Raw genomic sequence first — 20085 nt, 5'->3', positions numbered from 1 at the left:
GGATTAGATTAATTCCAGTGATGCAAAGCTGGTTGAATGTTCAAAAGTCGAACCATGTAATCTACCTCATTAACAGACTCGAAGAAAAATCAATGATCACAGAAAATGAAGCATAAAATGCATTTTCCGTACATGTTAAAAATTCTCAAGGCACACGAATAGAGGGGAATTTCTTGACTAGAAAACATCTTTTAAAAAAATACCTACAGCTAACATCCCATATAATTGTGAAAGGAATTCAGGATAAGAGAAATATTAAGATGATACAGGCTGCCTGACAGTCGGTCAGCATTAGTGAGATCAGCTGGGATAGAGGCTCTGGTGGGAACTATGAGGGGCACAGTAGGAGAAATGCCTCCTCCTCTTTTTTTATTTTTTTAATGAAGCATTAGTGCATCCTTTGTTTAAAAGGGAAAGACTGAATTGCACACGGTGAGTGTTTTAAGTTCCTAAAAAGTAAATAACTGTTTCAGCCTTTTAAATTCCATATGAAATTATCAATGAGTCATGAGAAAAATGCTAACGTCAAAATTAAAATCAAATGAATCACTATTTCTGGCTGCAAAGCAGAAGCACTTTGCTCTGCGCTTACACTCTGCTGAAGGCCAATTGGCTGCCAGCTCCCTACCCGCCCCCCCCACCACACCCCCACCCACTGGAGCAGCAGTCCTCCCCAGCATCCCAGAGGCTGGGTCATGGATGGGAGGAGAGCAATTTCTCCCCCACCAAGAGCATTTTCCAAGAGGGAAGTCTGTGGAGTTACTCCTCTCCCAACACTTAGTTCCATCACCATGGAAAAGAAAAATCACAATAGGATCTTGTTCCTTCTCCAAGCTGGCATCTCAGAAGAGATCTTCAGCACAGTTTCAGTTGTGTTCAACAAACTCTCTCAAGTTTATGATGACATGTGACCCTATCTCTCTCTCCCTTTTTATCAAACCAGGTTGGCTTTTCCAGCTCCTCTTTCCCTAATATATTTCCTTATCTCCATGGAAGGTCCTGATATACAGAGGAAGGAAGAGAGAAACAGGGTGAGAAAGAGAGCTGAATGTAAAATAGAAGTATAGGAAAATTCTAATAGTTTTTTTTTTCTTTTTTGAGGATTGAGGACAAAATTAAAGGTACCAATTTTTACTCCTGACGAAGAAGGGTCACCACTTAACTTAGTTCATCATTGGATAGCCTGTGGGTCCTGACTCATTTGGGACCCAGAAGTCAAAATCCCACAGTTCTACAAAGCAGGTGCTTCCAAGAGAGTTGTGTTTTGGTAACAGCTGTCTTGGAGGGAGCTTCTTATTTTTACACTACTCCGGCTGAAACACCACCACCCTCCCTGAACTTCCTAGAAATGATGCATAATACATGGATTTGTCCTCCATCCAGATATATTCCTTAATTAATCTCCCTAAGATTAACAGCGATGTTACAGTTTCAGTGTCCTACCTTTAATGGTTCTGGGAATGGGAGCTCTTTGAAACACTGCCCAGCGTGCTATGAGAATGCACCGGATTGTATTTTAGGAATGTCTAGCAATATCCTCTCTGCTCCTTCATGCCACATCCTTGAAAGCACCTTAGTGAACGCATGAGTACACCAAGGGGTGAAGTAAAACAAAGGCACAAAGGGAGCATCCCTCGGGCATCTAGACCTCGACGTGGCCTCATCAGTGAAAGGGATATTCAGGCATGAAAGGCACTCAAAAGTGAGAAAGGATCTGGAGCTCACTTATCTATTATCTAACGTGACAACCTTCCAGAGATATATTCCCTCATGGCAGAGATATATTGTCCGTAGGGTTGTCTTCTTGGTAAGAGGACTCTAGAATTCTTAGCCTTCAGCTTTCAGCTGAGACTGTTCTTTCTCCACAGTTCAATAAAAAGGAAGCCATCAAAAGTCACTTCTGAGCCCTTCTCTACACAGGTAAAATGTTTTGTAGTATCACCAAAGAAGGAATTATTGTGCTGAGAAAGTATTTAACCCATGTCCTGTTTGTCCTGAGAATGGCAATGGCAGCGCTTGCAGCTGCAGCATTTACCCCAGAGATAATTCACGATTACGGTCCTAACCTTAACCTCAAATTTTGCTATAAAATGCCTCACTTTTATCATTCTTGTATCACCCTCAGATACAGAAGGTCTTTGGAAACAAATGGCATCATTCTCTTTATAGCACTGTTTTTAATACTGGTATTTCCATTTATAGAATATAGTAATTCTTGATTGCTGAAAATGTCAAATGCTAGAAAACATAGCTTTCCTACACATGATGTTAAATTAACACTGGCAGTAAGCTGCACTTCTTTTTTCTAAATGAGAGAGTTAAAAACCACCCCTCTGCTTATAAAAGCTGCATTGAATCTCTGTGTGTCTATATGTTTGTTTGTTTTAACCACAAACAACTCCTAACTTCAATTCTCTCCATATTCTTTTGTTCAGCTAAGCTATCTTCAGAGAGCAAACACCAAATCCTACAAGATTAGGATGTTTCCTGGGCCTATTTTCCTATTTCTATTCAGCTCACCTATTGATTGTCATCTGGTTTGCAGCCTGATTGATTTCAGGGCCTTAGTGTTTAAGCATCATTTTTGTCATACCTTCTAATATGGACACTATTAATGTGATGGTGAGTACTGCAGGTTTATTGGTTACACCAAGTGACTGAGCAATTTTTAAGTCAGTGGTAAGGTTTCTTTACAGGAGAAAATTTTGTCAAATTTATATGTATAGGCCATATGGGCTTCAGAAGATCCTAATTTTCAAGACAGTCTAGGATGAACAAACTTCAGGTCTCCCTGTTTGATCCCCATGCCAGGAAATCCTGCCCATAAATGAATCAGTAAAGTTGGTAAAGTTTTCCATGGATTTGACTGAATTCCAGCACAGGGAACCCTGCAAGGAGGAGAGACAGAAAGGCAGCATCTCAGAGGCTGAACGAGGGAAAAGGGCAGACCTAGAGTAAGGAAAGCACGTCAGCTGCAAATTGTGTACACATGCAAGATGAACTTGTGAACACACGTCCAACTTGGCAGATGTATAAAGATCATGTATTTATAACATGATCCTGAAACATCTCACTGAAATGAGCAATTTAAATGACTTTGATTTAAAATTAGGCTTAAAAAAAATTTTTTTTTAAAGCAATTCCAATACTATCTACCGAAAAAGCAAATGTAGCTTCCTGGAGACAGTGTTCTCCACAAAATGAAGTCTTGTGTTTCTGAATGTTGCCTCAAAAAGCAATCTTTTCTCTACTTCTTTGCCTTGCAACAATCGAAGCAGCTGTGAGCTGGAGCTCAACTTTATTAGTGATTTAAAACACACCCTTGGAAACTAAGCTGGCTTTTTTTTTTCGTACATCCAGGTGGGAAGCGTGTTCCAGCAAATAGGAACAACACTTTAGAAAGTTCTCAAACAGATAATACCTTAAGAGCTCAACTTCTAAAAATCTTCTACCCACTATCTACCCAACAAAAGGCCAGGATAACCTGGAAAGAAAACTAAGCCTTCCATACAGAAGAAAGATAAAATATTCAGCTGCCAAGATTCAACATCTTTAAAAATGCCTTTTCAATCTTTAACTTTTGTCAGCCTGGTTGTCTAGCAACCAAGTGCAGAAAAGAAACTCCACCCAAAACAAAGTGAAACAATACAGACACTTAACTTCAAGAGTGTGTGTGCATGTGTGTTCAGATTCTCATCATGCAAAGATAGAAACTCGCTTTCAGACAATTAAAACAGAAAAAGTCTTCGAGTGTAGTGGCAGAAAAGGAAATCGAGAGTAAAAAGCAACTTGAAAATGCGTAATGTGGGATGAGGGTATAGTTTCCACACACCAGGCTAAAGCAAGGTTTACACTCTTAAGTAATAAAAACAAACCATTAAGCTAGGCCCAGCACTGTCAGGAAGTATAAAACAGTTCTTGAAACTTTGCAGTTACTATACAAAAGCTTTTCATAAACTCTGTTTCCTGATCTTCATTAAACGTTCACATCAAGTTGCCATGGGGCAATTAGCTTGCCTCCTGAAATCAATAAAAAATCAACAATTTGGAAATAGTTGTACAGTAAAATAGTTCAATAATTATTCTCTCATAGTGTTGTGGCCAAGTGGTTCCAGCGTAAATGCAGTCCAGATGAGATCCTGCTCCTTACGAGGGAAGCTTTAAGCAAATCGGTGGTTTGCAGAGAGATCGCCTCATCAGAGAGGACGGCAACAATAATACACTTTGGGCACTGCCTTGGAGGGGGTCCCAGGGCTCAGGGCAAACACAGGCTTGAAGTAGTGTTCAAGTTAGCGTCTGGAGTGCTGCTTAAGCACCTCGGAGGGACTTGATTCAAAATATAGAGTCCTAAGCGAAATGATAAACCCAACAAATAAAAAATTAGGCACCCTACACTCAACATTTGGACTCCAGACAGGAAGAGATCAAAATTTTCCCTCGAGTGTGTGTGTGTGCGTATATATATATATATATATATATATATATATTACACATACATGTAATCTAAAAAGGAAAAAATATATAAATGCGTATATATGTATATATTGTATATGTGCGCAGCTATACAATATATGTGTGTATTATATATAAAGGGTATATTTGAGATTAGGAATTTACTCATTCCAGCATTTCTTCAACAAATATTTAAATATGTTGCTTGTAAGAAGTCTTCAAAGTATTTCCCTAAAACGTAAAACGAGGCTGCTAAACAGATGACCCTCATAGAACATTTGACTAAAAAAGAGGTGCCAAAACAAAGTAATTTCTCTGCTGACCCCCTGGGCAGAGGGAAATAAATTCCTTTTGCTTTTTCTAGCCTAAGCCCATGGACTTCAGTACCTTGTTCGAAGCCAGTCGTGGCATCACAGATTCCAATCTCCATTAAATCAAACCTCAAATACCAACTTGGGCAGCTTTATATCACCCTCTAGGCTCAATGGTGTTGTACAGTGAACTGTGTTAGAACTTTAAAAAGTCAAGCATCGTTTTTAGTATAAACAAATGCTTCAAATGTATGACATCTATTTGCTGCCTTCAAAGGAAAAACTTTTAACTCAGACGCTTGGCACTAAGATCACACGGGATCAACTCAGTGGACTGACTTAAGTGTTAAACTTTTTTAAAGTACGTTAAAGGCTTGCACCTGCTCCCCCATCCACATAGATGTACTGACACGTATTTGACTAAACTGACTACGTACATGCCCAAGCAAGCAAGCGAAGCAAATTTTACAAGATAAGCAACCAAGTGTTTTCATGTCTGAGGGTGGCTAGAACACAAAATTGCCAGTCATCTTGTGGGGAAAAAGAATGCCTTTGAAAAAAATATGTAGGGCATCATTTCAGGTATGGTGAAATGTATTCAAATGCCCTTCTGTATAAAGGTTTTGTTGTTGTTTGTTTTTCCCACAAGTGCTACTTGTTAGAGGGACCTAAACTTGGTCCAACTTTCTGCTATTGTGATTAAGAAGATAATTATTAGTCTTGCTACTCAGTGTAGCCCTTGGGACAGCGGTAAAGGCTTCACCCAGGAGCATGTTAGAAATGCAGAACCTTGACCCCATCCCAGACTCATTGAAAGAGAACCTATATTATAACATGATCCCAATGGGTCTATATACACATTAATGTTACATTCTCCCTGAGGCAGTATTGGTGAGTCGCATGCGCATTAAAATCTAAGGAGTCTTACTTTGACCATGGTTCTCCAAGTTAGGTAGAAGTTCACTTTGAAGTTTGCAGGGCAGGGAGATGATCAGAAACACTGCCCTGGAGAATACCATAAGGCTGTAAGTCATGTCAGCAGGGTGGAGGAAAAGAGGAAAAGTAATTTACCCGAGTGAAGCAGACTTGCATTTTATCCCCCATCTCACACTACCCGCCCTCTGCAAAGAATAAGAAAGAAAAGGAATATCGCCATGGCATTCTTACTCCATGTCACACTTACTCTTTACTACACTTAAATTGTTATTTACTGAAAGGCTGGGTTCCTTGTGCCTTATAACAGATTCGGGGCCTGTGATATCTAACATTCAGTGAATCAATATTTTAACATTACTATGACTATAGAGTAGAAATATACAATTTTTAAAAGTGCTTCAAATTGCATAAATGATTTTTCCACCTCCAATAAAAAAATTGAGGGAAAGGTATGGAACACTAAGATTATCTAGTGATTATGTAGTTTGCTACATAGATTAGATTAACAGATCATCTTTCCACTCTTGGCCTCTTTGAGTTACAAGTTAAAGTAACAATTGGAGGAGGAATTATGAAAAGGTGGAAGCACAGATAAATGTGTAAACCACTCATCCTATCCCTCCCAATATTGAAGTCAAAAAATGAACAGACCCGCTGTTCAGGCTAAAACCATGCCAGAAAGGCACATGACGCAGCCTAGACAAGCACAAAAACATACGACAAGATTTAATCAATTTTGAAATGTAAGCCCCCAAAATTCGAAAACTACTACACTTTTTAAAATGCCAACTCTAAAATGAATTCAAAGGTTCCTACTGAATAGTGACTGAAGATTCAAGAGATTTAGTGTCATGGGGTTAATCGTGACACATTTTTTTTTTCTCTCAGAATGAAAACGTGAGCCAAAATGACTGTAAGAACGTAGAATGTAAAAATATTATTTCTCAAATGAGCTTCCAAAAGGGTCGACTATTACAAAATCTCTGAAACTAAGCTGAAACTGAAAATGCCATCATCTATACATATGTAATATATATTACATAATTCTTCATATGTAATTTATACATATTACATATTATATATGTGTATCTATATTTACACATATATTTCTCTATATATTTGACATATATATAAATATGCAAGAGAGCACATTTGAGTTGATAACACCGAAAACCACTTAAATCAAGAAACTCAGAACCAACAAAGCAGAGAAATCAAAAGAATGGACAGAACTACCAAATGGATGGAAATTCCTGTGCTATACTCTCACTCTCTGGAGTATTTGGAGATGAGAAGACATGGGTTATTGTTTTTTAAGATGCTAAGGCTGTGCAGTCTCTCCTTCACACCCATGACAAGAGATGGTAAGGGAGGTCTGGAAGATAGAGCCGATCCTGCCCTTCAAAGTGAGCTCTAATCGTAATAATTCTCATCCATGCAAGGGCAATAGGGAGGATAAAAGGCAACTAAAAGATTGTAGAAGTAGAAGGAATAAAAGATAACTAGTTATTTATTTAAAAATATGATCTACATAATCTCAAGGCAAGGTTTAAACTTATCACACCCAAATGTACTAACATTCCTGGTCATCGAAAGTTTATTCCTGGGAAGAATCTGTTCCATTACGAATATGCTATTTTTTCAGCCAATTCCAAGGCAGGGCTAGGATAGAAGATTAGAACTAGGCCTTCCCAATCATAGCAGGGTCAGAGGTGGCACAAAGTCCTAGAAACTGACCTACAATACTTGCAATAAAATAGTGGGGTGTTGTGGGCTCTCTGGCTGTGCTAACATGCCCACCCACCGAACCCTTCATCCCAGAACACAAAAGCCCTGCCACTAGTAAGTGTTCAATCTGAGCAGCCTAATTTGACTTCACTCTGCTTGGGCTTCAGTCCAATTGGCAGATGTCCTTGTAGAAGCTGATCTCAGACACTTTCCCTTTCTAAATTTTTGGCACCGTAGCCTCTGTTGCACAGGATATCATCTCTGAAACTTTATCTTGGGTTCCCCAGGTTTTGCCTGTTTTGTAGCTTTGGTTTTCTCTTAAATCTCTCTGCTCCAAAGAGGTTCGTGTGAAATACAAAAACATTGGTAATTCCTTTGGTGCAAACATGAATTATCAAAGGACTTGCTTGCAAATTTCCAACCATTCCTTGCCTTTTCCCCACCTCTCTCCAAAATAAGGAACTACAGAAGCAAAAAATGTAAACCCAAGGTAAGCACTGTGAACGCTGTACAAAACGCACTATTTTCTCTTACAGATTGGACTTTATAGGTTGAAATGCCAGAGCTTTGATATTTATTATCTAAAATAGGTTTAACATTTGGAGAAATGTGTTTAACCACGCAACTGTGGAAAGAAAAGTAAGCTGATCGAACAGAGGACAGGAGGTAGGCAGGAAAGATGATGGGCACAATTATGCTGTGTGTTGGGCAAAGCTAGAAAATTAGGTCCTTCTGAGCGTAAAGAGCTCACAGATGAGGTAAAAGTTCAATACAAATCAATTTCCAACTCTTCATGAGGGCCACTGGATGTCAATTTTAATTATACATGACCACAATATCAATAATGAAGAAATTTTATGTTTTATTTAATACTTTGGCCAGACCAGCCCCTTTGAAGGGATCACTAGTTTAGGAAAGAAGAACAACAAACCATCATTCACTTTCCTGCAGCTTCATCATTTTCCTAATTACTTCTATTGGTCCTGCTTTATTCTTTCTGCAAATTAAGGGATGGGGGGAGGGTTTCTATATTAGATCAGCAATGTCTGGTTCTTATCCAAATATTCCACCTAATAAGTTCTCATGGATTGGATAACCACTCTGCAACATTCCTGAGAATTGAATAATATAATAATCTTGAAAGTCAGCAGAGTGGATTATCCACTTTTTTTTTTCTGGACTTGAACTTGTGACCTTAACAGTAGCACTGCAAAAAAGCAAATGTGCTAAGCACTTTGCCAGAGTAACCTTCCATGTAGACTTTTCATCTTAAATACACACAACTGAAAACAACTACAATTTTTGGAAAATTATATACAAACCCAATACTTCTTTTGATTACATATAAATACAAATTAGCTATTTTTCCTAAAAAGTGGTTATAATAGTAAATAAATACAAAATAAATCTGACCATTATACTTCATGTGCTGGGGTTGAACCCATATAAAATGTACAACTAAATACATTTTAAAATCTTTAAGGAATAATTCTCTGATTAAAATATTTGTTTTCCCAACTTCTTTTCGTAGATATAAATATATTTTCAAAATAGCTGTTTTTTTTTTCTCCATTGCATTCCATAAATAAAGTCTTCATTGGGAAATATTAAAGTGTCAACTTGGGTTTTTTTCTTTTTTCTAAAAAAAAAATATATATATATATGTATATACACACATATATATATATATTTTTTTATTTTGTTGTGCTAACGACACCCACAACCCTCCACAACCATGTCCTGATAATTCTTTAATACAACCTTTTCATTTTCGTCAAGGTACAGCATGGAGATAGCACTCAGTTCCGTTGGGACACAGCACGCCTTAGGAATCTTAGCGTTAACTGAGTTGACCAACGTCTGAACAATGGCGTGATTAGTGGAGTTCAGGTGGTCAGCCAGGGGAAAAGGGCATTCCCCATGGCAATAAAAGGCATGATACCCTGGCGGGGCTACGATCCAGTCATTCCATCCCACGTCACTGAAGTCCACGTACAAAGGGTGTCTCTTACAGCTAGACTTAAGGCGTTTGCGCTGTTTATGTTTCGCTTGACGCTTTTCTCTCTTGTGCAGAGGATGTCCTTTTCCATCATGGCCAAAAGTTACTAGCAGTGGCCTTATCTGTGACCAGCTGTGCTCGTCTTGGTGCAAAGACCTGCTAATCCTAACGTGTCTCTTGGAGACACCGTGGTTCTCCTCTAAGTGGGCCACTTCCACCACAAATCCGTGGTTGGCGAGTCCCTGTGCAGTCCATCTCATCACAGCAGGGGTGACATCGAAACTCTCCCACCTGCTTGCATTCTGATTCACCAACCTGGTGTCCAAAAGTCTGGTCACGGGGAACTTCGAGTTGGCTGCTGCAGGTTTTATAATTTCATAAATATTAATTCGGTGATGGAAACTGCTATTGTTTTCCAAATTTTCCTGCATCTGTTCCCGAAAAACCTGAAGTTCTGCTGAGGTGATAAACTCCTCGGTGGGGATAGAAGTTAAATTAAAGAAGAATCGCCGGGTTGTTTTTCCACTCATTTCTGGCAGTTCTTCCAAAGATTCTAATTTGATATAAAAAGGTGGGGGAAAAAAGAAGGAAAATACTTGGGTAAGATAAATAATGACAATCTGTAAAAGTTTGCAACCAGAAAATAAAAATTTCTCCCTTTTTCTACACATTTATGCATACCATAAAATAAAATTTCATCATTTATTGTTATGTTTTTAATCCAATACATGAATACTGCTTCCAGGTGGCTATAATAATGGGGAAAATTGTGAAGCATTTCTTTGGAATTCACAGACTTTAGGGCAAAAAAAAAAAAAAAGTCAGCACTATAGTTAGTAAAGGTCTAATGAGTGAGGATTTGAGGAAATTATTGCATTTCGTAAAAAGAAAAAGGCTTTAATGTCAATCCCTTAAGCAGTATTCTAAAACATTGCTCTGCAATTTAGATGATTTACAAATCTCGATATACAGATTTCAGTTTCCTAATTAAAGACTCTGAAACTCAACATCAACGATGACATTTTACAAAGCACACCCTACTATTTTACTCAAAAATCCAGAGACAAAGGCATGTTCAGGAATCTGCTTCTTTGGAAACGTAAGGGACACTGTGGTAATTAAGGCCAGACAATTCCAAGAGAAATAACTTCCCAAGTGTTGTCTGTTCTCTCACCTCATGACCTCGAAAATCAAAATCTCATTTTAGCTGCTTTTGGGAAAAAAATTACTCTTTGTTTATAATTCCTTAATCTTTTTTTAAAAAGTAATAAATCATATTAAAAATAAACACCTACCCAAGAACAGGATACAGGATAGACACAAAACCAAAAAAAAAAAAAAATTGATAGAAATCTACAAAAAATGCCATTATGATATTCATAACATAAAAGATAATCTCATCCTATTACAAAATAATCATTTTATAACTACTATCATTATTTCAAAATAGTAATTTAAATGGGCTATGCATAGAAGCTGTTTTTGATTTAAGATTCCTGAATTTCAATTTTAATGAGCATTGTTTTCCAAGTAAACAATAAAAAATAGCACAGCACCTTGAATGTTGTAGTCTGAAAGTCATCAAAGGTACACATTGTTATTAAATTGACAGTACACAGCGCTAGAATTTGAGATAGTTGGGTTTATTTTCTTCTGGCTTTATGACATCCTGTCATTTCACTATCAAAAAAATGTATCTGCTTCATTCAAGATCCAACCTAAATGCTAACAAAATCTATTTGGCCATGGTTCCATGTCAAAATGTGGCATTGTATGAGAATACCATATTTTCATTAATTTTATGGTTGTATTTCTCCTGAACCAAACAACTATAAGTTGTTCACTGATCTAGATGCCTTAGCAAAGAAGAACCACTTCAGATGACTCATTTGAAAGTTCTACCTGTATAAACCTCCATCGAAGCAAGTCATCACTGTAAACTAAGTGGAAGCACTGAGTTCAATAGGGGCAGTTTAAAAAAAATTATGGAGTAATGTTTTAGACGCTTCTTAAACTTTAACCTTCACGCCAAACACCTAGGACAACTTTGGTTTTCAAATGCAGATTCTGATTCAGTGGGCCTCAGGTGGTGCCTGAGATTCTGTATTTTTACCAGGCTCCCAGATGAGGTGATGCTGAAAGCTCTTGGACCACCCTTGGGGAGTAAAGGTTTTAAAAAACAGTTTTTACACTCAAGCATAAATTGCTGGGAGCACACATTTTAAAGTGCCTTTTTTGTTGAATAACCTGAAAATGAGTAGAACTGCTAGTGTTGGCCAGGGAGTAAGAGTGGGGGCCATAAGTGGGCAGCTGGCGACTCATTATAAAAAGATCTTCTAAAGTTCACCTATTTGGCCATGAAGACTATAAGGCCAAGAAGTGAAGCCCCAGACAATCCATACATGGTGGGGATACCTTTCAGGAGCCATCCACATTCTAAACCCCACTGTAAGCAAAGAATACTTCAGGCCAACCTCTATTTTTAAAATAACCCTCCCACCAATGGAACCAGGGCTCTCCTCCGTGGCTTCCAACAAGCATCAAGGACTGTATTTAGCTCCTTCTTTCCTCTCTCCTCCTTGCACTTCAGGAGCAGCTCTCTGAGGTTCCACTGAAGGCATGCTTTCAGCAGAGAAGCCAACAGCACCAAAGGAAAAAGAAGTGAGGTAAAAATCAGCCGCATCCCCCAGACACAATGACCCAAAGCCAGACCTGGGCCTGAGCTACTGACTTCTCTGAATGCCGGCACACTAAGAACATGCTCTTCTTTTAAAGAGCGGAAAGGGAAGGCAAATTATCCAGGGCATTTCCTGACCAGCTGTATTAATGAAGGTATCCAGAGAAATCACTGCAACAAAAACTCTGAGTCCAAATCTATAAATTAAAATGTTATAAATATACAGATGCATTGACACACACATGGCCAGAGAATAATGATGAAGGGACAATCTTCAAGGCAATCATGAGAAGTATATGAAGAAAAGAAGATGAGTATAAAAGACACAGAAAAAATATAAGCTTGAACCCTATAATATTTCCACCATTTGAACAGATTTGACCTATAAAACAGCAATTTCATGCACTTCAAAACCTCACTGGAGATAAGTGGCAAAAAGGATAAGCACTTGGCAACATTAGCAAAGTTAAACACACACACATACACACTATTAAGTAATATCAAGTCACATGAAGACCTTTCTCTGACTTCCCAGTTTCATCTTGTTCGACCTATTCCTAGAAGGAGCCCTCTCCTTCCTTAATATAAAGTCCCCCATAACACCCTTGACTTCAGGCTTAGTTCACAGAGAAGTTAGTGAGAAGTTCACTGAAACCCCCAAAATCAGGAAAGTAACTGCTCAAGGTTTGGGCACCTATCAACCTTTCCTTTGATCTGCAAGGGAGAGCACAAATTTCTTCTTGAGGGTTGAAAAATCAAACCCTATGTGAAATAAAGTAAATTAAAGGAAAAAAGCTTCTACAAATCATCACAGCAAACTTGAGGAGTTTGTAAATATAGAGCATTTACCTAAGTAGGTAACTTAGGCTGTTTCTGAGGTTTATACAGTTGTTAATTCGCTATAAAGAATCCTTGTTGAATAATTTGAACTTGCCAAGGGGTTTGAGGATTCCAGCCTATCTCAGACCTAAGTTCCTGAACCCATTTCTTAACCAAGTAAATATTCTTGCCATTTATTAAAAAAAGTTCTTAACCAAATAAATGGAGCTATGGCTGCAAAAATAGGGGCAAGTAAAGAAAATAAGGCAATAAACACATCCAACCTCTCCTCCAAAAGTGAAGAGCCATCTACACTCTACCAATTTTTCAGCCACATCGAATAATCCAAAAGATGAGGCGGAATTCCCTCAGCCAGCCTAGGTCCACTCTGGCCTCCTTTTCACTAGACAAGGGGATAATATGATATAAAAGAAAGAAGTCATAGTGATAATAATTGGCAAGGTGCCGAATGCTTCTTTGTGCCAGGTCTGGCACTAAGAGCTGTATATGAATTATTACAACAAATCAATTAGAGAGGAACTGTTATTATCTCTATTTTGTGAATAAAATAGTTGGAGCTCAAAGAGGCTATGTGACTTTCCTAAGTTCACAGAACCAGTAAGTGCAGAGCAGAGCTATGAACTTCTATCTACGGCAGTCCCCAAGATTCTGGCCACTAGACGGCACTCTGTAACATAAGGGAGGAGTCAAAAGCGCAAGCAAAATTCAGAACCATAAAGGCACACTTATAATACAAGACAACCATTGGGTGAGTTCTTTCCCAACTAAAGGGATAGAAATATACTACCCAAGTATGATGGAGAAAGCAGACAGAACTAAATGAACAGAAGAGTAAAGTGTCAGGGCCCACTGGGACATGAAGATCTTGTGTGGAACCACTGACGTTTTGTGGCTACCTTTTTGTCCTACAGTATGATGAGTTTTAGCAAAAACGTGAGTTATCATTATATTCTGAGAATCTTGCAACACTCTCTGGACCAAAAATGTCCATTAAGATAACGACGACAGAAACCTGGGCATGTTCTACCAAATCAGTAAGGTTAAAAACTACTGAGAGAAAAGAAAGTGGCTATGAATAAAAAATAATACTTTCTGGAATATAAAATAATGGTTATGGAATTGATATATCAAGGAGAAAAAGGATAAAATACACCATGTTAAAAGGAATCAGTTTTAATAGAAAGACACCAAAGGAGATGGAAGCTAAAGGAAAAGCATGGTCACAATGCTCATAACCACTAACCCTGATTTGGCCCCTGACACCTCCCCCCCTCCCCGCCCCAAACCCCCCTCAGGTCCAACATCCTTGGAATGATTGAGTGCCTTCTTATTGCCTTCTGACTACTTAATGAAATATACAAATGGCAAGTCAAAAAAAAAAAAAAAAAAAAGACAAAATAGCTCCAGGAGAAGGGATCCAGAGAGAACACAGAGGAATCACTGAAAAAAAGGTGGAACAGAAAGCATTAATGCAAGATCTGTCACTGGGCATCAAAGCCTCAATCTCTATGAGCACTTCCAAACAGAATGTCTATTCCACTTAGTTGGGCCTTTTGTGATCACACTGAAACACCTGGAGACACTAAGGAAGCATCTCAGGGAAGTACTGGTTTCGGCAGTGCATAGCATCCAAATCCTTTGGCTGCACTGGGAATTTGGGATACAAGTGCTTCACAGGGTAATGGTTGCTTCTTGAACTTTCCTGCCGTATGGATATTTTCACAACGATTACATTTGTAAGAACAGGGTTAATCTCTATTTCAAAACTTCTGTCGTAGAGGCAAATAATTCAGTTTTTTCATAAGAAAAGAAAACAATGTCTTTCAGAGTCTGGAGAGCAAGCAAATGGTTCTTCTATATTCCAATCTAACAGGAAAATGCAAAAACCTTTTCCATAGCCAATGAAGTCAACCAATTTCAACATGTTTTCACTACAACAAAGCACAAAACATTCTTTCCAATTAGAGAAGGAATTTTTCTATCCTTAGTGGCAGTTTTGAAAGGTCTGTGTGGCCGAAGCACCTCTTAAAGGCATTAAAAAAGAAAATTGTTTTAGCACTTGGGCTTTCTCAAATAAAAGCGATTTGCAGAAAGGATAAGACAAAGTTTAAGAGGAGAAATAACAACTGATATTTTTGTCTGATTGTCTACCATGTGGTCCCATTACCTTCACACATTGGTTGAAAAGAACTTCATCATGATATCACATCTTGTAATTTCACCAAATCATCCAGACCCCACCCACAAATAATACTACCAGGTAATTCTTGAAATCAGATAAATGCCCATTAATGCTGTACGAACCAAATTCTGCTCTTAAGCCAGAAGCCTCAATCACATGGTTTAATAAAAGATTTTTGGTGTCATACATGGCACAAGGATGTTTATAAAAACCAAATCCTGGGTTACACATAAATGAAATGGTCTTCAAAAAGTGATCTGATGATATACTAGTAAGAAGAAAAGAAATGGATTCATTGAAATTTGGGGCAAAAATTATATAGCTTTTCTCTATTATCTATTTGCATTCTGATCTGAAGTTATTCAAAGTTGATTTTAAGCAAGTTGGTAATTTCTGTACTATTTTACACATAACATTTACACTTTTAAAGACATAAATTCTGACATAAACTCTAACATGCTATTTAAGTAAAATAACGCTTAAATAATTTGCAGCCTGTTTAATTTTGACAGACCCACTTCTAGAGGAAGAAATATGCAGACTTCACTGATGAAATCCTCATGCAATTGAATGTTTTAGGTGTCAAATGATTTAACTGATCTTCCTTTTAAGTATAAGAGATACACAGTACTTTCCTGGCCTTAAACCAAAGAATAGTTTCCATGTTAAATTTTCAAGAGAGGCAGCTAAATGAGCCATTCTTGCTACTTTTCTACCCAGAAAAATTATTCTAATCAGCATCGACTGAAAATGAAAAGCTGGCTCTATAATCATCCCAAGGACATGATGAACACATTTCTGCATGGGACTGTAGATTCCACTTGAAATTCACCACCTCAGCAAGACAAGGCAAGAAAAAGGGAACTTCACTCCCAACTCCCCAATATCCTATAAGTGGCTGCCTTGTGACATGCAACTTTGTACCCTTCTGTACAACTTGAAGGAATTCTTGCTCTATTTAGAATGTATTAAACCAAAGGGGCATTTAAAAGTATAGAAAAAGAATTGAAGTGGAATATTTTTGACTAATTGCTCTAAGAACCTGGTTGCAGCAGCTCTCAATAGCTGCTCTAAGACATTTCAAATCCACTAAATGCTTTTCAGATGAAAAAAGCAGAATATCCTACCTTAGAAAAACCACATCCAGTATCATAAAAGAAAAAAAAAGTCCACATTTCAATTCATATGAAAGAAAACAGGCAGCTGCTGCAAAAGCTTTTATCTGAGGCTTCCCTTGTCTCTACTCCCGAGTTCATCTCAGATTTAAGCACAGGACAAGAAAGTCATTGTGAAAACAATAAGATTGATTGTGGAATTGATCTCCCTCTGGGATTAGATAGGGATTCGAAAATTTCCAAACCAGGCCCAGATCAACTGTAAATTAGAGACTCCGGGGCCCTGGGCTTTTGATTTTTTCAATACAATCTCTGAAAATTCTGCCCTTGGCTCTGTCTAGCCTGAAACACTGGCTTAACCAGGAGAAGCAGATTTATAGAGTGAGGGCTTCCAAACAGACCTAAAGAGATCCTGATCTGCCTCCCTCCTTTTCTTCCTCTATGGAATTGTTACACATTTAGCTGACTAGGGGCATGCCTTTTGCCCTCATCTTCCCATCACTTGATTTCTCTCCAATTCCTGGAGGAGGAGTCGCTTTTCTGGCTGCAAGCCAGGAAAAGGGTGCGGATTTACCAATGGGGAATCCCTGCCCTGCCCCCCCTGCCCCCTCCCGCCCCCCACTTCCCCAGAGGCTGTGCGTTACAGCCAGGTTCGGAACAGTTCTTAGCGGAGGCAAGACTGGAAAAGGCTTCTGCGCCCGGACCAAACTGCCCTTCTAGGATGCCAGCAGTCTAAGCACCCTGGGGCGCTTTGCGGGATGACTCCCCGCCCCCGTCCCCGCCCCCACTCCCCAGCTCCACGCCTCACCTTCGTGGTGGAAGCTGCGCACCGTGTTGGCAAGGCTGGCTGCTCTCTCCAGGCGGTGGTCCGGGGCGGGCACACCCGGCTGGCCCGAGTGCCGGCGGTACAGGTCCAGCATGTAGGGGGGCACCACGGCGTCCCTGCTGGGGGTGGGTCTCTGCTTCAAGCCGAACATGCTGAGCAACCGCAACTCGAACTCGCTCAGGATGTCATCCGAGGGCTGGGACGAGGAGCGGCCAGGTGACGCCGCGAACTTTCTCCGGCCCAGCTCAGGAATGAGGCCGGCCGCGCCGCCCAGGAGGACCTGGGGAAGCAGCAACGCTAGAAGACAGCGGGTCCCGGCCACCATGGTCGACCTGCGGACAGGGCCGACGTGAGTCACCGACTTCCCCGCCCGGCCCTCCCCCTCCTTCCGCCCCCGCGGTCCCAGCTCCCGCGCGGTCCGCCTGCTTCCTCCTCCAGGGTGCCCACCTGGCTTGCAACACTCGGGGAATACTTAAGACCGACTGAAGCTCTAACGTTTGGGAGAATGGGAGGGCCCTAGTTCCTGAGCCAGAAGGATTTCCCCCTCCCATTCCACTCTCAATTCATCTGACATGATTTGCGCCCTCTCTCACTCACACACACACCACCACCACCACCAGCAGCAGCAGCAGCAACAGCGTCAATGACTGTCACCTTTTTTTTCTGTAACACTCACGCTGACAGCCAGTGCAGGGAACCTGGGAAAACCACTGCTGTGTCTGACACCCCTCGTCCCCCCAAACAAACTCAAACACACACTGCACGGAGCTCGCTTGCATATAAATACGCACGAATGGTGCATGTGACTTCCTTAGAAGTACTGTATAGAACTTCCTGATACGCGCACACATAGTGTATAACTTCCAGACCCAGTAAACTCAAGGCCACAACTTCCGAAGCCACTTGCAACTTGTGGCCCACGCCTCTAACCTCAGAGGTGTCAGGATAGACCACTCCAATACTAGATCACCCCTCCTCCCCTATCTAAGCAGTTATCTTTGATGTATCTTCCTGGGATTACATAAATGGCTAGTATAAATTAATTCACGTGTCAGTACAAGGTGGCACTAAAGTACTGCCCCTCAAATTCCTGAAAACAAAGAGAACCCCAACTTTTAGTATTTTCCCAAATACTAAATGTGGCTCTGAGTAGAGACAGCAGGTCTCCTGGAGAAACTTGGAGAAGGAAGAACGGATCACCGTGGCAAGGCATACAGGTTGGCAGCTAACGGGTGAAATCCAGGGGCCACCCTCTCGAAAGGATTTAACTTTTTTTTTTTTTTTTTTAATCATCTAAGTGTTAACAGCCCTAATAAAATACCGAAAAAAGGGGAGGGAGGAGGGGCGGAAGAGTGCGAGCCAGGAGGGCGAGGCTGACGGTCGCTGGGGGCGGTAGGATGGGGGCATCCCAGCAGGGGCTCGACTGCACGTGGACTTGGAGGGGGTTCTGTTTACGTCTGCCCTGGCGGGGCCCCGGAGGGGCTCAGCTGCGGCGGCCTCGCGCCCACCTCCCCAGTCCTAGCCCCGGGCCCACATCCTCTACCTTTAGGAGACCGCAGACCGTCTAAGAAGCACGCGGGGACACGTCCATTGAAAGAGCCTCCACATGGAAAACGCTCTGGCCGAAGGACCTGGCGCAAGGACCGAGTTCCTTTCCTTTGCCTCCTTCTCCTCCCGGGTGCCGGCTGGGCAATCCCTCTCCTCACGCAAGGGACGGCGTCTCGGGGTCGCGCCTGGCGTAGGAGTGGAGGTCCGTCGGGGTTCGGAGGCGGCAAGGCTGGGTCCGCTGGGGCAGACACCAGCACTTAGTGGGGAGCGCAAATTATTCTCCCTGCAAGTTCAAGAAGTCTTCAGCCAAGTGCTGACACACAACAACAGCGAGCAGGGGGAGGAGTGCGGGGCAGGGAAGGGAAGGGAGAAAGGAAAAGCTGGTGCTGTCGTTGTCCTTAGGAACCAGCGCCCGCAGGACGCGTGGCCCCGCGCGGGACCGGCTCCGGGACTCGGGGGGCGAGGGTCGGGCGCTCCGCGCTAGCTCCGCCGCGGCCCATGGCTCGGGGCAGCCATCCTGGGCGACGCCGGGTCCGGGGAAGGGCGCAGCGGCGATCTCGGTGCCGGGCGAGTTGCCCCCCCGCATCACTCTGCTTTACTCCGGCGCACCCCCATTAGTGCTAGCCAGTTGAAACCACCGCGGCTCCGGCGCTCCGTCGTCCTCGGGCACATTCTCCGGCGAGTCGAGCCGAGTCCCGGGCCGCCGAGGCGGGTGGCCCCGCTCTCCCCTCGCTCTCCTAGCCCCCGGGCCAAGCTGCTGGACTCTTTGTGGCCAGCCTGGGGTCTGATCACACCTCGGCCGGCACGACCCAGGCCCCCGAGCTCCGGCAAGAGGTGATCGGCATCGCGGTGTTCAGTCTCGGTTCCCGGCTCCCCGGCGCTCTCCGCGCCGGTCCTCAGCTCTGGCGCGGCCCGGGGAGCCGAGGCCACCGCTCAGTGGCGCGCACAGCCGGGCGCTCCAGCCCGAGAGGGGTCTGCGGCTCGCGGGTGCCTCGGAGACCCCAGTAATCCGGGAGGCGCTCGCCCCGAGGTCGTTCGAGTCGGCGACGGAGCCTGTGGAGGCTGATGTCCCGCGGCGGCTGCCAATCCCCGGCGGGCTGTGGGAAGCGGAGCGGCGAGCGCAGCGCGAGCCGGTCGCAGCGCGGCGGGGCGAGGACTCCGGCGGCAGCGGCAGCGGCGGCGCCGTGGCGCGGCGCTCGCGGCTTTTAAAGGGGACGCCGCCTGCCGTCTCCCTCCGGCCGAAGCCGAACACCTCCCCCTCGGTGGCGCGGCTCGCCGGGGATCCCCGAGCGGGCGGGAGCAGCGCGCAGGGGTGTGGACGGCGCGCCGGGGCAGCCGCGGCGGGGTGGGGCCGAGGGCCAGGACGCGCGGCCGCCGAGGGGGGCGCTCGTGCCTCCGGCGCCTGTCCTCAAAGGGGAGTTCTGCTGGAGCGCTAGACCCTTGCTAGCACTCTGGCGGCGAAATTTGGGAC

The 20085-nt window shown here is 42.4% G+C and overlaps 1 protein-coding gene across 1 annotated transcript; it reads right to left on the bottom strand.

Moving 5' to 3' along the window:
- Positions 1-8267: 8267 nt before the first annotated feature.
- BMP2 (bone morphogenetic protein 2) lies at positions 8268-19796 on the bottom strand. Its single transcript, XM_016146380.2, has 3 exons — positions 18610-19796; positions 17049-17398; positions 8268-9979 (listed from the first exon to the last, which is right to left on the bottom strand). The coding sequence occupies exons 2-3, from the start codon at positions 17389-17391 to the stop codon at positions 9135-9137; spliced, it is 1188 nt and encodes a 395-aa protein (XP_016001866.1). The 5' UTR covers positions 17392-17398; positions 18610-19796; the 3' UTR covers positions 8268-9134.
- Positions 19797-20085: the final 289 nt, after the last annotated feature.

Source organism: Rousettus aegyptiacus, unplaced genomic scaffold, assembly GCF_014176215.1.
Source record: "Rousettus aegyptiacus isolate mRouAeg1 unplaced genomic scaffold, mRouAeg1.p scaffold_m13_p_12, whole genome shotgun sequence".
Lineage (NCBI taxonomy): Eukaryota > Metazoa > Chordata > Mammalia > Chiroptera > Pteropodidae > Rousettus > Rousettus aegyptiacus.
The sequence above is the reverse complement of the archived record's forward strand: the minus strand, read 5'-3'. Positions and strand labels throughout refer to the sequence as shown.